Here is a 16,946-nt window from a genome sequence, read left to right as displayed (position 1 = left end):
CTGAAACGCAAACTAACTGACGTCATGTAGAAATAATATTTGAAGAGGGTTTTCAAAAAATCAATTCTATGTTTAATCAATACTCAATCGCACATGTACAATAAACATTGACAAAAGTGGGATGTGTATATCTCTATCGTGTGTGATTACAAGTTTGTATACGCTGCTTTCTGACTTGCCCTCGTTATACATGTGAACACGTTCGTGTCAATGCTGTTCATTCAAGGTCGCACGTTTCAGGAATTGCTCAACACAATGGAACATAGACTTATCATCAATACATCCATTTATCGAATGGTCTGATTTCGTACATACGTTGACTAAATACAGGTGTGGGCTAGTATGATGATTGACTTATTCAAGAAAACAACCCTTTGTACTACTGCGAACCTAAACTTTGGATTGCCCAAAAGTCGGGGCGACCCGGCCAAGACCGGCAAACGTTATCATTGGCTGAGTGGTCCATTATCAACGACCATAATCACAGTACACATGACATTAACGATCAATCACAAGTCACAAACACGCAACATAATGAAGTAAATGAGTGAGATGGGTTTAACGCCGCTTTTAACAGTATTCCAGTTATATCGCGGCGTGTCAGCTTAATGTGGGCGGAAAGCCCGAAGTGATGCAGGTCTCAGACGTTTACCACTTCGGTGAAACCCACGAGCACGGGTTTGGTGCTGACAAACCTAGAAACATAATCGGGGCGAACCGGGATTCAAATCCACAATCATAGGTTTCTGGCGTGCCCAAGGGACTCAACTGCACAGTGACTGCAAAGTTTGCTTATGAATGTAGTAAATATTGACGTCAACGTCCCAGCATTGGATTGGAACATCCTCCCCCTTCCCCAGGGCTAGCATATCGGTAAACCTACATGTCCACTAACCCCTTGATTCTTTCCCTTGGTCTTCGCAATATCACATTACCAACCCTTCCTTTGCATTTGCCAATTTTATTGGCTACGCTTTTTAATGGAAAAGATGTCTCCATGTCCATTAAAACTGGCGTCGACGTTGGTTTTCAGGTATTACGAGTTACATCCCTTACCTTCCCCTTATGTCGACGTTAATGAAAATCAAGGGCGAGTAATTTGACAGGGGAAGGATCCAGGGGCAAATGTAGGTGTACCGAAGTGCTAGCTCTGAAGGGCGTGTATTGGAATTGTCTAAAATCTGAAGTTTATATATATGAAGTGTGAAGAAGTGTAAGTTAATATTACTACATGAAAGGCATATGAAAGCGAAAATTATTTTTTTTCGATAATCATAAGAAATCTCTTCTAAAAGCAGAGCCCATTTTACAGTTCCGACTATATCGTGAGCATTTGTTTATGAATCACCAGGTGTTCGCCACCGGTTTCACCCACCGGTGGCAACCGTCACTGAGGTTATCGAAACCAGTGTCGATATATCGAGTTACCAGTAGTTCATGATAAGATGCAATTATAGAAAATAGCGCCATTAAGAATCTACCGGGACCAAAAACGCATATCTTCTGATTCGACTTTAACGAGTTCTTGGAGTTTGAGTGAACGAGATTTCATTGCACCGAGTGAGTGAGTGAGTTGAACAGTATTCCAGTTATATCACGACGTGTCAGTTTGATGTTGGAGGAACGGCAGAGGTAATCCACGTCTTAGACGTTCACCACTTTGCTGAAAGCCACGAACACGGGTATGGTGCTGACAAACCTAATCACATAATCAGGGCGAACCAGCTTTCGAACCCACGAGTATAGGTTTCGGCACCGCCTTAGGGAAGAAACTCTGGGCAGTTATGTGTGTTCCCATCACACGTGTTTTAAAGATGTTTTTAGGGATGTTAAATGTAGTGTGTGTTTCTACGTCTTCATACAATTGATTTGGTAACCTCCAAATTTTCAGACATCCCATTTGTCAGAGGTGAGGTGAAATGGGGTTTAACGTCGCGTCTAAGAATATTGCACTTATATAGCGACGTGCATGCACGTGTGTGTGTGTGTGTGTGTGTGTGTGTGTGTGGCTGCTTGTACTAGTCCGGACTGATGCCGATTTATAGTGCTAGCCCACTGAGATACCATGCCGCAGTTTAACATGAATACCCCACTCAGACACAGTGTACTGACTCCGAGCCGACCTGTCCTTGTTTAAGCCCCTTTATGCCGAGCGCCAGACAGGGTAACAACAAGTACCATCTTTAAACATCTTTTGGTATGACGCGGCCGGTGATCGAACCCCGGACCTTCCGCTCTCCGGGCGGACGCTCTACCACTAGACCACGGAGGCGGTACCATTTGTCAGACAGCTAAAAACAGGATTAGTCCAGGTTGGTCGGTCAAGCATAGTTACCCGTTTACCTTTCATTAAAGTGGAACAGACCAGAAAACACACATTTTGAGGAATTTATACGATAGGTTTATTATGCAGTTTTAATCATCAAATCATACCAGTAATCACACCTTTTGAAGTATTCATTACATTCTTGTAAAAGACACTATAGACATGATGCACACTGATCACTGTTCAGTACAATGTCTGTTTTCAGCTCATTTTCGTTTGGACCACCTTTGTGGAAAAAGGTGTCGTACATGCTAGAACAGCGTTCCCATTTGTATAACGTGTATATCGGCTATTGTCATCAATCACACATGGTCAGAGAAACATGTCATACATGGTCAGTAAGGTCCAAAATACATACTCACTCACTCATTAATTTATTTTTTGGCCTGCTTAAGAACGCGAAGAAGACTTTTTCAATCGCTTTACCAATTTGTAAAACACCGAACACCTCATGTTCATATTACTTCAGATATACTGAAATATATACTCAATGACAATCACTTTCCTTACGTTCAGTGGTTGCTTTACATCGATCCGACTTGCATATTTGAGCTGATGAATATGTATAATCGTGTATTAATGCATAACGCCTAGGCTTGTTGTCGAGTAGACCTTTACCATGGGCCAGTTCCTATATTCTGTACACTCTAGCTTGTGTACATTGAATCACTGAGATAATGCATCACAATCTGTAAAATGACACCTTGACAATCCTACAAACTGAGTAAATTAGGTGTTTCATATCTTATTGGCAATCGTAAATTAGTTTAAAAGTTCCAAATTGAGTAATACAGTGTATATATTTAGTGATATTAGTTACTGGTTTGCATTTTAAGTACATGATAAGGAATTAAGTAAATATAAGTAACTCAATGAGAAAGGAAACACTAACATTAAGTTAGATAGATCGATTTTTTTCCTGTGTATTTCAGGTTCTGCTTATATACTCAAGTTACACACTGTTTCATTACATGGTTGTGGCCGGTCAATTTGCCAGTGTTCAACATACGTAGAACTTTATGGATAAGAACTTCTAATTTATGGCAGATAGCGACGTTTCAGTGTAGCTCTGCGTTGATAAGGATGTAAGAATCTACATCGAAACGTCGCAACGGTGTAAGAAGCTTCATCGAAACGTCGCAACGGTATAAGAAGCTACATCGAAGACGCTTCAAGGATGACGAGGATACAAACGCTGCCACAGAGGCGTGGTTAGAGGGCCAATCTGCGGATTTCTATAAAAGTGGTATTAAAAGCTTGAAGGAAAAATGGAATAAGTGTATTGAGGTGAATGGAGATTATATTGAAAAATAAAAGTGCAAAAGGTATTCTGCAACTTGGTCTTATATTGAAGTTGCAAAACTTATTGAACGTCCCTCGTACATAGTACTGTTAAGATATAAATAGTCTAAGTAGTATTGATCTTTGTCTCAAGAAGCCATGTGCAACATCTTACGTTGCATGACAGTCCTGAATAGACTGCTTTGTCTCAGGTAATAGCTTCACTTCTGTATGACAAATGAGATGGGGAGCAGATGGAAAACAACCATTTCGTCGGGATCAGTCATAATGTTTGAGTGAAATATTTGTTAATGGAGATTGGGTTTGCGAAGTTTCACTATATATGTTTCCATTGGACAGAAAATGTTAAAAGCTTTCCGCATTTTTTTAGACTCGTGACCATAGTTACCTACCTACAAACTACATGTTATAGTTGTACAGAACCTATTCCCATACAATTGGTTGTACATTGTATGACTTGTACAAAATAATGGGTTTCGGGTGAGGTGAGGTGAAATTGGGTTTAACGTCGGGTCCAAGATTATTGCAGTTATATAGCGACTTGCATGTACGTGTGTGTGTGTGTGTGTGTGTGTGTGTGTGTGTGTACTTGTACTAATCCGGACTGATGCTAGCCCACTGAGATACCACGCCGCAGTTTAACATAAGTACCCTACACAGACACAGTTTATTGACTCCGAGCCGACCAGTCCTTGTTTTAGCCCCTTAATGCCGAGCGCAAGAAATGGTAACAACAAGTACCATCTTTTAACGTCTTTTGGTATGACGCGGCTGGGGATCTAACCCCGGATCTTCCGCACTCCGGCGGACGCTCTACCACAAGACCACAGAGGCGATCCAATAATGGGTTTCGAATTAGTTGAACTTATAAAACCACCACTGTAAACGTAGGTAAGATATAATGTTTTATTCCTTTTGTCACGTCTGTGAGGTAAATGTCATTCTAATTATTTTTTTCTTCCAAACACACACGAACGAGTAGCAATAATAAATAATGTAAACGGCCTTTATTACAAAGAAGCTAAGTACAAGTAATTGAAACAGGAAATGGATAGAAAACATTATCGGATGTAAAACGTAATTTCACAAAACATTTATATTTTATGTAAGAAAAACGTAAAGAAGTTCTTATATCAATACAGTCGTAAAGGTGCTGTGGACTGTTGTCAGAGACAACCAAACAGATCTTTAGGAAAGACTTATGTTCTATTATGTATTTTCATATTGATCTTCACAATCTTTCTAAACCTAGGTGACATTGACGCAGACTGAAAGAGGTTTTGTCATGAAATGTTATTTCGCTTGCGTGAAATGTAACGTACCCTCTGTTGAACATGAATATGTTCCAGAACCTTATACAAATTAAACTACGTTTGATCAAAGATGTTCTTGTGCACCTGGGTGAATGTAGGAGAAATACCGACATCGATTTATGATTATATCAACACTTTTGCTGTGTCATGCAACTGCTTGCATTGTTCAGAACTACATGTTTTCGTATATCTGGTACAGAATAGGTGTCTGGTTTCTTGAATACTGCTTTAATAACCACACATCGACAGAAGCAGCAGAATACAGCGCCTTGTCTTTGTGAACCAAAATACTGTACTCGTCAACAACATTAAATAACTTAAACATTATAAACAAGTCATATAAACGCAGAAACACGCTGTCTATTTTGGCGCTGCAGCAATAGCTTGTGTGGCATTCCCCGGGACAGGAACCAGCTGTTTGACCCTGACATTCTGCGTCACAGGCACCATGCTCTTGACCTTGACCATCTGCTGCTGCTGTTTGACAGGGACGATTCTGCGCACGCGCATTAGTTGAGGAGGTGGAGGGGCAACGGGTACCGGAACGTATTGAATGGAAGGAGGACCTGCAAGAGAACAGAAACAGTTAGGAATGGTACCAAAACACTCTGAGTGTGATACTGAAAATAGGGTTACCAAATTGTGCCCAAGTAGGAAATGAAACCCGGATCTTCTGTGTGAAGGGTCAACGCATTATCCGCTAGGCTAACCAAACGCCCCGTCAAACACATTTTCGCAGACTAAAATAAGGTCCTGACAGATAATTCCATCCTATACATATGGTTATGAAATATACGGGATTCGAAATGTATTTGGGGCGATTTAACGTGGTACGGTAACGTCCGGATAAACAAGGTTTAACTGTTCGTGTTATACCATATCCGTTGTCTACTTACGTTCAATGGTTATGTGCTGTGGCGTGACGGGCGTTCTGGAATGAAGACACAATGATCTGATTAGTGTCATATGACGGTGTTCTGGTACGTTATACAAACTGCCGTCTATCAACTTCCTGTAAGTCCAAGACTTAAAGTTACAGTACATTGATTAGATTAACGTTAGAACGTAGCTTGAACAGTCTTACCTTACGCGTGGCGGTGGTGTCGGCGGCGTGATGGGTCGCACCTTCCTAGGCGGCGTCCAAGACCTGAGGCAAAACATATAAATATGTTTAGCTTCATATTTCATTTAAATCTTCCAGTTAAATATAAAATGTCAATGCAAGAGAATAACCAGCCTAGATTTTATCTTAAAACCGATTCCGTTGGTGTACAGGGCAATTAGCTGTGGAAATTGTGTGAATGGACCACTGAAAACGAGTGATGACACAAGGTGTGAGATTCTGAAAACGTTCCATGATAAATGATAATCAAACCTAGATTACCTCAGGACATTTTTTATGGCAGAAAAACAATGGTTACTTGTATTGTTTATTATTTGAAACCACTTCGCGGTGCTTCATGCGCCCAGTATGAGATTGGGTGGATACACTGTCTGTATAGATGCTCGTGTTATCATCCATTAGTGGTCGACCCCAAGGCCAACCGGTCAGACTTACAAGTCGCCGCTAATAAAGATGAAATATCGCTGAATGAGGAGTACAAACATCAACTCTCACCCGCACCATGCGACAACTTGTTCACACCTTAAGTATGGTGGCCGAGAGGGGATATTACTTTATCGACTTCAATAACGGCGGAGAGATTGCGATACACCGATGACACGAGACGAGAATGAAGTAACACGAGACGAGAAAGTGACAGCACGAGACGATGAAACGATAACACTAGACGAGAAATTGACAGCACGAGACGATGAAACGATAACACTAGACGAGAAAGTGACAGCACGAGACGATGAAACGATAACTCTAGACGAGAAAGTGACAGCACGAGACGATGAAACGATAACTCTAGACGAGAAAGTGACAGCACGAGACGATGAAACGATAACTCTAGACGAGAAAGTGACAGCACGAGACGATGAAACGATAACTCTAGACGAGAAAGTGACAGCACGAGACGATGAAACGATAACTCTAGACGAGAAAGTGACAGCACGAGACGATGAAACGATAACACTAGACGAGAAAGTGACAGCACGAGACGATGAAACGATAACTCTATACGAGAAAGTGACAGCACGAGACAAGTAAAGGATCTCGCGCCGTGATAGAAATCGATAAAGCGATGTCCACTCTCGGCCACCATACTTAAAACATATAAATATGAAATGTCATGAGTCTATACGTTGAACTCATCAGTAAAGGTTCGACAACATTTACCGTTTAACCTCAACGGGTCTGTTGCAGCAGTATCTGTAGATCAAAGCAGACAGCAAACCGAGAAGACCGAGTGCCAACAAGCTCCCGAGAACCGTCAGGGCAATGTTACCAGCGTCGCAGAAGAAACCAGTACATGGGGCTGCTGTTGTTGTAGTAGTTGTCGCCGGAGCAACTGTGACAATAGTGTTTACGACAGTACCAGTGCCTGTGCCAGTGCCTGTGCCAGTACCAGCGTTGTTGACAACGACGGTCACCAGCTGTGTCGTCGTACACGTTTGCCCAACGAGGGTGATGGTGACGGGGTTGCGGCTGGTCTGGACACTCGGGTACACACCTCTGTCTTGGGCATACACTGTCAGTGACGACACCGTGCCTGCTGGGATCTGGCCGCTGTGGATGATGTCGCCGCTCGGCGTGACTGTCAGGTAGCTGTTGGAAGTAGCCACTATGGTGCTGACATTGTTGCTCTGGTAGGCGGAGTCGACCTTGTCTTCAGCCCACAGCTTGCCAAGGGTTTCCCCGAGCTGCCCGCATGAACTGACTGAGAAGGACTGGGATGTGGAGTTGGTGCTGAACTCGGGCGGGTTGTCGTTGGCATCCTGGATGAACAAGTTCACCGTAGCGTTGTCTATGGCGTCTCCCTTCCGGTCTTGAATCTGTAGTATGATTGTGTTACAGTTACCTAATTTAAATAACATATCAATCTCATTAAAATCAGATCTTAGTTCTCGCTACCGCTAAACAAAGATCTGAGGACATCCCATTACGGATCACGTCAGACCGACCTTGTGCGAACTTTGACCGACTAATGGAATGACCAATCAGAAAGCAGCTTTCTCGTGCTTTACGGCACTAATTTCAAATTGGCAAATGCGCTTCGAAACATATTTTGACAAATTCCCGGTTACAAATTTGAAACCTGAACAAAAGAACATTCTGGAATGGCTAAAAGATGGTCTAGATTGTATGGATCCAGTCGTTAAAACCGTAACTATCGTTTGGAATACCCCATGTTAAAGCTTTCGAGGTTGCATGATTAGAAATCACATTCCGACTGTCACTTTCATAATCTGGTAGGCGACGCTCTGATTGGTCGGATGAAAGGTCGTTCTGACGTGACCCCTAATGGGATGTCTTCAGATCTTTGTTTAGCGGTAGCGAGAACTAAGGTCTGATTTTAGTGAGATTGAATAACATATCTGAATAGTGTCAGCTTCCAAATTAAACATTACCACATGTAGTGTGGATGCCTGTCCAAATTATAAATGTACCTAATTACAGGAAAGCCTGGTTATAATTTAGAAGTGGATATAATACATTTGGTGTTCATAACGTACGTAACGGTACATGTAATAGAGTTGATGAAGACTCTCTCTGCTCGCACTGTAAAGGACTAGAAGATGAAAATCATGTTTTATTTGTGTGTCCTCTCCATACTTAAGCATGTACTCACTGTGAAGTTTTAACAGACAACCAGCACCATATGATGTCTATTATCCTATTATCAATTGTAAAAGACTTGAGAATATATCTCATCTGTCAAAGTTAATGTATATTGTATTTATAATTAGAACGGCAATGTGATGTAATCCAACACCATGATGCTGTATAAAATATTGGTCATATGGCCTCTTTAAAACAATAAACTGAACTGAACTGTAGTCTGGATGTGATCAATGCGGATCGCTGGCTTGAATGCGAGATTCGCTCTGATTTTGAACTTTGTTTTTTTTTCCTCACCATTTTCGTATTCATAGATCCCCCCCCCCCCACACACACACACACACATCATGTCCTACGACATGTTGCCGATAAGTAGCGTGTAACCGAAGTCACCCACTGACTAAAGAAGAACGACGACACTGCATTTATTAGTACTAATTTTTGCATTATTAAGTGTTGTGTCAGAAGTGTCATGTTACCTGGACAAGGAGCGTTGCATTTGAAGGCATTCTTCCTTGATCTACGTCATAAATTACAGCACTGCTGATGACGCCTGTGGCCGGGTCGATGGTGAAGTAGCCGTTGTCGTTACCCGATACGATGCTGTAGGTGTGGGAATCGTCCAAGTCCTCGTCAGTGATGGTGAACTCGGGATTGACAGTTATCTGAACACAAAGTCACGTTACAGTATCGTCATGACATCATAATTCATAGAGGAAATATTTTACGCCGATTAGTACTGCCACGGATTTCTAGGCACTTCTTGAAACCGCCACACGTACTTGGGTGTAAGGTATCATAGTAAGAGCTTCTTGGGCAGTATCTTGGTTGTAAAATATCATCTTAATTGTCTTCTCCTACATTGTCTTGAATTGCTTGTTAAATATCATTGATACTACCCGCCCCTTGTACACTGTCTTTGCTGTAAATTATGATATTAACTTCCCCTACATTGTCTTGGTTGTAAAAAAAACTATTTAACGTCCCCTTAGACATTGTCTAGGTTGTAAATATAATACTAACCGTCCCCTCATACACTGTCTTTGTGACATTTTTCGGGCCCAGTTCCGGTAGATCGTTAGCGTCCGTGACCCGGATGTAGAGGTACTGGGTGTCTGGTGGACATTTGCCGTTGTCGGCCTTGATGCTGACGTTGATGTTCCTCATTTGGGTGTTCTCATAGTTCAGAAGACCCGCTAGTTTCAATTCGTTAGCTGACAATATTGAAGATGAATGTCAAGGTTGAAATAAATACCCGCAAAACAGACATGATTAGATAGATTTGATAATGCATTACAGACAGGATACATCTTTGTTCAACATACAAACGTGCACGCAACATTTGTATGTTCTCTCTCTGTTTTTACCTTAGTCGAGTCCTACGATCGTGTGGTCCATCCTATTTGTTAAAGTGTTCGGTCGACACGCTAAAGACCTGGGCTCGATTCCCCGTATTAGCACAATGTGTGAAGCCCATTGTGGTATCCCCCGCTGCGATATTGCTGGAATATTGCTTAAAGCGGCGTAAAACCATACTCACTCACTAACCCTTTTTATATTACTTGGTTTGCCAGAGACGTATCCGAGCTCATGTGTTTCCCCTCAATACTCAAAGTCAACGACCTGCGTCACTTAGGGCTTTCCTCCCGCATCAAGCTGATACACCGTGATATGACTCAAACACTGTTCCAAGCGACGTGATGGGCAACTCACTCACTCACTCAGTCACTCACTCAGTGCTACTCACGTGTACTGGTTGCGTCAAACAAGGACACGGCGCTGGCTGGGACTGTTGCTATCTCATAGGTCGTGGTCAGAGTGGGTTCGTTAGGCTCAGTGATGAAAGTGATCAGTGACGTGTCCAAGGCCGTGTCCTCGCTGACGTAGATCTCTTTGTCGATGTTTGCGATCTTAGGGGTTGTGTACTCTATCGCATCACAAGGCAAAACGTAATAAACATATCGTTGCAACAGTTATTGTTATTTTTAAAAATGTATCATCATCATCATCATCATCATCATCATCATCATCATCATCATCATCATCATTATTATTATTATTATTATCATCATCATCATTATTATTATTAATTTACAGATTGAAATAAAAATGCAGCAAAGGGGGTTTGGGTGATCCTGGCATAATCAGGCTGGTTAGGCCTCTTCTACACGCAGCCCAGACAGCGAATTGGACTTCTCCCAGGAAGCGCAGCCTAGTCAAACCCATCCAGAACTTTTCGTTCGTAAAGACTCCCCAACACTGCAGCTTTCTGCATTACCCAGACTGTCAGAAGGGCTTTTATCCTGATAGCAAACCCGGGTACTCTCCCAATGTCAGTCAACAGATTTGGAGGTACCAAACCTAAGGCACCGAGAACAATGGGGAGTCGGACAACTTTTGCCATGTATTTTCTCAATCTTGTCAATCACATTAGTGTCAAAGGGGACAGACAATTCAGTAATATAAATGACTTCATCGGATTTCAAAAAGGATAAGATTAGGTTTGTTGTCCTGGATACGTCTGAGGCTGTATACGGGCCTATTCCAAAGCTCGTCACGATATGGCTGAAATATTGCCGATGTGACGTAAAGCATTAACTCACACACACACCTATTCCAAAGAATTTTGTATTTATCATTTTCCAAGACGCCCTCTACATATTCCGAGTCGTATCGTGGTCGGACCTCTGTGTCAAAACCACAAGCATGGCGAAGAAGGTAATAAGATGATCGAGCTCCACCATATGTCGCTTAAGATACTGTGTATTGGGCATCCACTGACAATGTGTTTGACAGTTATCCTCTTTTTTTTCTTTCTTTTATTTACAACAGTAGTAGTAATATGAGTAGTAGTCAGACAACATCAATAATGATTGATTTCTGGTAAATATAATTATTATCGTCGCCGTTGTTGCTGTTATTAGTATTGTTTTATTAAAACCATCATTATCATATATTCATCATTATTTTTATTTCTTTTTCATCATGTAGATTCACTTTGAATACATGAAGTAATAGTTCTAGTAATTAATGTCCTATATGTGTTGTACGTACTGTTGTTCACTGTGCAGGACACGACGATGGGCCCGACGGCGTTGTGCTTGCTGTCGGTGACGTTGACGTAGAAAGTGACATCAGAGTTACATTCAACATCAAGGTTGTTTTTTGCCGCTATTTGGATTTCCTCTGGATATAGACAAATAATATATCAGCGGCACACCTATGCTAGCAAAACTGTATCAACACGTTACACATTAGTCACGGCCATAAACCATGTTAGTTCAATTCTGTTTAATACGAGTTTCGTGATGTGGTGGTAATATCAATGGTGGCACAACGTCGATGCTGACTGGATGATCTTCTCGATGTTCAATAATCTCAACACATGTGACACATATTCAGAGATGACTTGAGCCACCGTAACCGGCCTCGTTATACCTCAGTTTCTTGAGTTGACCCATGGTAAGCAGACTCGTTATACACCAGTTTCTTGAGTTGACCCACCGTAACCGGTCTCGTTATACCCAAGTTTCTTGAGTTGACTCACCGTAACCGGCCTCGTTATACCCCAGTTTCTTGAGTTGACTCACCGTAACCGGCCTCTTTATACCCCAGTTTCTTGAGTTGACTCACCGTAACCGGCCTCGTTATACGCCAGTTTCTTGAGTTGACTCACCGTAACCGGCCTCTTTATACACCAGTTTCTTGAGTTGGCCCATGGTAAGCGGCCTCGTTATACACCAGTTTCTTGAGTTGACCCACCGTAACCGGTCTCGTTATACCTCAGTTTCTTGAGTTGACCCATGGTAAGCGGTCTCGTTATACACCAGTTTCTTGAGTTGACCCACCGTAACCGGTCTCGTTATACCCAAGTTTCTTGAGTTGACTCACCGTAACCGGCCTCGTTATACCCCAGTTTCTTGAGTTGACTCACCGTAACCGACCTCGTTATACGCCAGTTTCTTGAGTTGACTCACCGTAACCGGCCTCTTTATACACCAGTTTCTTGAGTTGGCCCATGGTAAGCGGCCTCGTTATACACCAGTTTCTTGAGTTGACCCACCGTAACCGGTCTCGTTATACCCCAGTTTCTTGAGTTGACCCATGGTAAGCGGCCTCGTTATACACCAGTTTCTTGAGTTGACCCACCGTAACTGGTCTCGTTATACCCCAGTTTCTTGAGTTGACTCACCGTAACTGGCCTCGTTATACTCCAGTTTCTTGAGTTGACTCACCGTAACCGGCCTCTTTATACACCAGTTTCTTGAGTTGACTCACCGCAACCGGCCTCGTTATACACCAGTTTCTTGAGTTGACTCACCGTAACCGACCTCGTTATACACAAGTTTCTTGAGTTGACCCACCGTAACCGGCCTCGTTATACCCCAGTTTCTTGAGTTGACCCACCGTAACCGGCCTCGTTGTATCCCAGTTTCTTGAGTTGACCCACCGTAACCGGCCTCTTTATACACAAGTTTCTTGAGTTGACCCAGAGTAAGCGACCTCGTTATATCCCAGTCCGCTGTGTTGGCTCACCGTAACCGGCCTCGTTGTACCCTAGTTTCTTGAGTTGACCCACCGTTACCGGCCTCGTTATACATCAGTTTCTTGAGTTGACCTACCGTAACCGGCCTCGTTATACCCCAGTTTCTTGAGTTGACCCACCGTAACCGGCCTCGTTATACACAAGTTTCTTGAGTTGACTCACCGTAACCGGCCTCGTTATATTCCAGTCGACTGAGTTGACTCGCCGTAACCGGCCTCGTTATACTCCAGTTACTACAGTTAACTCACCGTAACCTTCCTCGTTATTTCCCAGTCCACAGTGTTGACTCACCGTAACCGACCTCGTTATATCCCAGTCGACTGTGTTGACTCACCGTAACCGGCCACGTTGTATTCCAGTTGACTGAATTGACCTACCGTAACCGGCCTCGTTATACCCCAGTTTCTTGAGTTGACCCACCGTAACCGGCCTCGTTATACACAAGTTTCTTGAGTTAACTCACCGTAACCGGCCTCGTTATATTCAAGTCGACTGAGTTGACTCGCCGTAACCGGCCTCGTTATACTCCAGTTACTACAGTTAACTCACCGTAAACTTCCTCGTTATTTCCTAGTCCACAGTGTTGACTCACCGTAACCGACCTCGTTATATCCCAGTCGACTGTGTTGACTCACCGTTACCGGCCACGTTGTATTCCAGTTGACTGAATTGACTGACCGTAACCGGCCTCGATATATCCCAGTTATTTCAGGTGGCTCTCGTTATATTTATATTCAAGTTGACTGAGTTGACTCACCGAAACCAGGGTTAGGCTTTACTATTTCATAGTTGTCTGCAGCAGACGCCGGGACGGTTGTGAGTGTGTATGTGAGGACGTCGTTGTCTGTGTCCTCGACGGTGATGAGATTGTTTAGAAGTGATGTCCCAGCAGTGGTAGTCTTTGCGTCATACGAGCAGGTATCTTCAAACGGGTGTAATTATAATACAACCACAGCAGTCACATTTAATGACAAACATGCGACATGGGAAAAACAAATACCTCAACATTAGAAATATATTTTCAAAATGACCCGGCTGTATGCTCTCAGAGCATGTAGAATATAAACATCTTTAAAATTGCCAGCAACCGTAGAGCGTTTATGTTGTTTAGGCAATGAAGTAATATAAAAATGATAACGATCTAACCCTTTCAATAATCATAAGAAATCTCTGCTGAAAAGAGTCCATTGACTATTTCCGAAACCCAAACTTTTTAACCAAAAAAACATTGTTCGTCTGAAAATAATAGTCTACAATGCAGGATGATAACAGCATTACTTCATTTTCACAGCCAATGCTAAGACTTGTGAGCGCATTCTATTTCAGTATCACAAAGGAATACAGTAAGGTCTGCAGACAAGGACATATTTCTCAAGTTTTTTGGATTGCACCTTTGTCTCGATGTAAAATAGATTTATTGTTGTGTCTATTACTGGACGCCTGCATATGTGAATTTGTAGTTTTAGTACTATGTTTATTTTCATGTTTGGTAAAAGGTTTCACTTAAATGTCATAAATACACTCACCTGAAAGTGTCGAGGTTATGCGGGGTGGCTCGTTTGTTCGAATCCTTATCTCCACATTTTCCTCAACAAAGGCCTTGTCGCTGTCGGTACACCGGATCGTGATGTCGTAGGCTCGTGCTCTCTTATAGTTAGGCGAGCCCTGGCTGGGCAGGTAGCGGATGCAGAACTCTGCCAGAGAAGTCACCATTAACGAATATACATGTATGGGAAATACTGCACATTAAATTGGAAATACGAAATATACAACAAGAGTCAACTCACTCAGCGTTAAGATAATCTTCGACGGAGATAACGGTATTGTCGGCCGTACAGTAGCGGCATCTGAGGATGTTGGTTTACAACATCCGATTCCATGAGACATCCCAACATCAGCACAAAGATCGATGTCGGGGGCACGGATGGCCTAGTCTCCTAAGGCACCGAAATTCGCTGTGCAGAGTTGCGTCCTTTGGAACACCAGGAACCTATGGTCGTGTGTTCGAATCCCGGTTTGCCCCGATTATGATTTTATGTTTGTAAGCACCATGTCCGTTTCACCTGCATCGCTTCGGGATTTCCTCCCACATAACATGATAGAACTGGAATACTATTAGTAGAAAACGTTTAATACGACGTTAAATCCAACTCACTCGTTCACACACCGATACCGACAATGTGAAACGACGGACTGAGTCCGGGCAAAAATGACAACCCAAGCATATTTTAATAAAATCTTTAAAGGATTGTTTTAAGTGTGGATCATTCTAGAAATTCAGATCAAACTGTGTTGGAGGCTCCCATTTGATAATGTTTTACCTTGACTGCCGGCGATTCTGTAGACATCAAAGAACGTGGCACTGGGTGTGATGGACTGGTCTGACACCTCTATGTTCTTGTTGTCGGGGCTGGTACAGTTTATACACACCAACTCCGTCTCTACAGCCGTCTCCTCGTGTAGGTTGGCCACGATAGGCGCACCGGAGATCACAGGTTGCTTGGTTGAAAAAGGAAGTGACCTATAGTGTGGTGGGTCTCATTGTGTGTATCACTTGTATTTAAACGATTCGTGTAAAACGTTATTTTAAAAAGAACCCTATATAGTTATACAAGAACTTTCGTTAATTTGCAATTCTCCAGTTAGAGATTATCCATTTCAAACAGTATAAAAACTAAAATACATTACCAAATGTCAATTAAAATGAGGATTGTGGTCATGGTGTAAGTTTATTACTATAAGAAAGGTTTGAATCCCGATTCTTCATTTGTTTGTCAGAGACATACCATGCTCTTGGTAAACATCCATCAAACCACCATCCATTTGTATTGTCTTCTCCCAATAAACGAACACACCGTCGTATAACTGAAATGCTGTTGAAAGCAACGTTACGTCGTAATATTTTCATTCACTCACTCCAATACAACCCTTCCAGTGCGAATTCAATCCCTATAGCGTAGAATTCGTCAAGGAATTATTCGTGCAGCAATTCATAATTAAGAATTAAATTCACTGGATTATGAACCTTCATAGTGAAGGCCAAACTGTATGAAGATCGGAGTAAAAAATCCCAAAACTCGCAAACCATTTCCAATCTGTATGGTTCTATTGATGTTTTTAACCAATGTATATAACCAATGTATCTAACCAATAACACGAGGTCGACTTTTCAAAATGCGGATATAGTAATATAGTATATATCACAATATATTTTGTAGTGAAACTGTCATAGAATACAGACCTGATGTGACGGAGCAATGAAGGATACAAGGACAAAAACCACCACGGATGCTATAAGAATCTTCATCTTGGAATGTGGTCAACCACCAGAATTACCATCCACCTGCACGGCGGACATTCGCTTTATTCAACATGTCACCATGTACGAAGATTTCTCGGGGTGATTTCTCAGGCTATTATTTTCACAAATGACGTGGTAGGCCTGGAACTTACATATAGCAGTTCTATGGTCTGCTTGACTATTCATGTTTGTATGATTATTTGTGCAATTATGTGTAGTGTTTAAATAATCGTCATACAAACACTTCTGAATTCACCGCCAGCAGGCCGATAGAAATGGTGTGAATAGAATATCAGAGATTGAGTTTGTTCTTGATTATGTCTATGTAAACACTTTGGGACATATTAGCTATCCGCTAATGTGCTGTCTACCTAAGAGCTATATTGAATAGGGTCCATGTGTTCGTGAACATTTTTGACATGTCAATATGG

The 16,946-nt window shown here is 42.2% G+C and overlaps 1 protein-coding gene across 1 annotated transcript; it reads right to left on the bottom strand.

Moving 5' to 3' along the window:
• Positions 1 to 4,603: 4,603 nt before the first annotated feature.
• Positions 4,604 to 16,636, bottom strand: LOC124139800 (protocadherin Fat 1-like). Its single transcript, XM_046507129.2, has 12 exons — positions 16,456 to 16,636; positions 15,536 to 15,713; positions 14,741 to 14,908; positions 13,972 to 14,136; positions 11,723 to 11,854; positions 10,416 to 10,595; positions 9,692 to 9,882; positions 9,148 to 9,333; positions 7,226 to 7,881; positions 6,026 to 6,088; positions 5,838 to 5,872; positions 4,604 to 5,507 (listed from the first exon to the last, which is right to left on the bottom strand). Exons 1-12 carry the CDS (start codon positions 16,519 to 16,521, stop codon positions 5,302 to 5,304), a joined length of 2,226 nt encoding a protein of 741 aa, XP_046363085.2. The 5' UTR covers positions 16,522 to 16,636; the 3' UTR covers positions 4,604 to 5,301.
• Positions 16,637 to 16,946: the final 310 nt, after the last annotated feature.

The sequence above is a fragment of the Haliotis rufescens genome, unplaced genomic scaffold (assembly GCF_023055435.1).
Source record: "Haliotis rufescens isolate VD_foot unplaced genomic scaffold, xgHalRufe1.0.p SCAF_1, whole genome shotgun sequence".
Classification (NCBI taxonomy): domain Eukaryota; kingdom Metazoa; phylum Mollusca; class Gastropoda; order Lepetellida; family Haliotidae; genus Haliotis; species Haliotis rufescens.
This window is presented reverse-complemented; position numbering and strand designations above follow the sequence as displayed.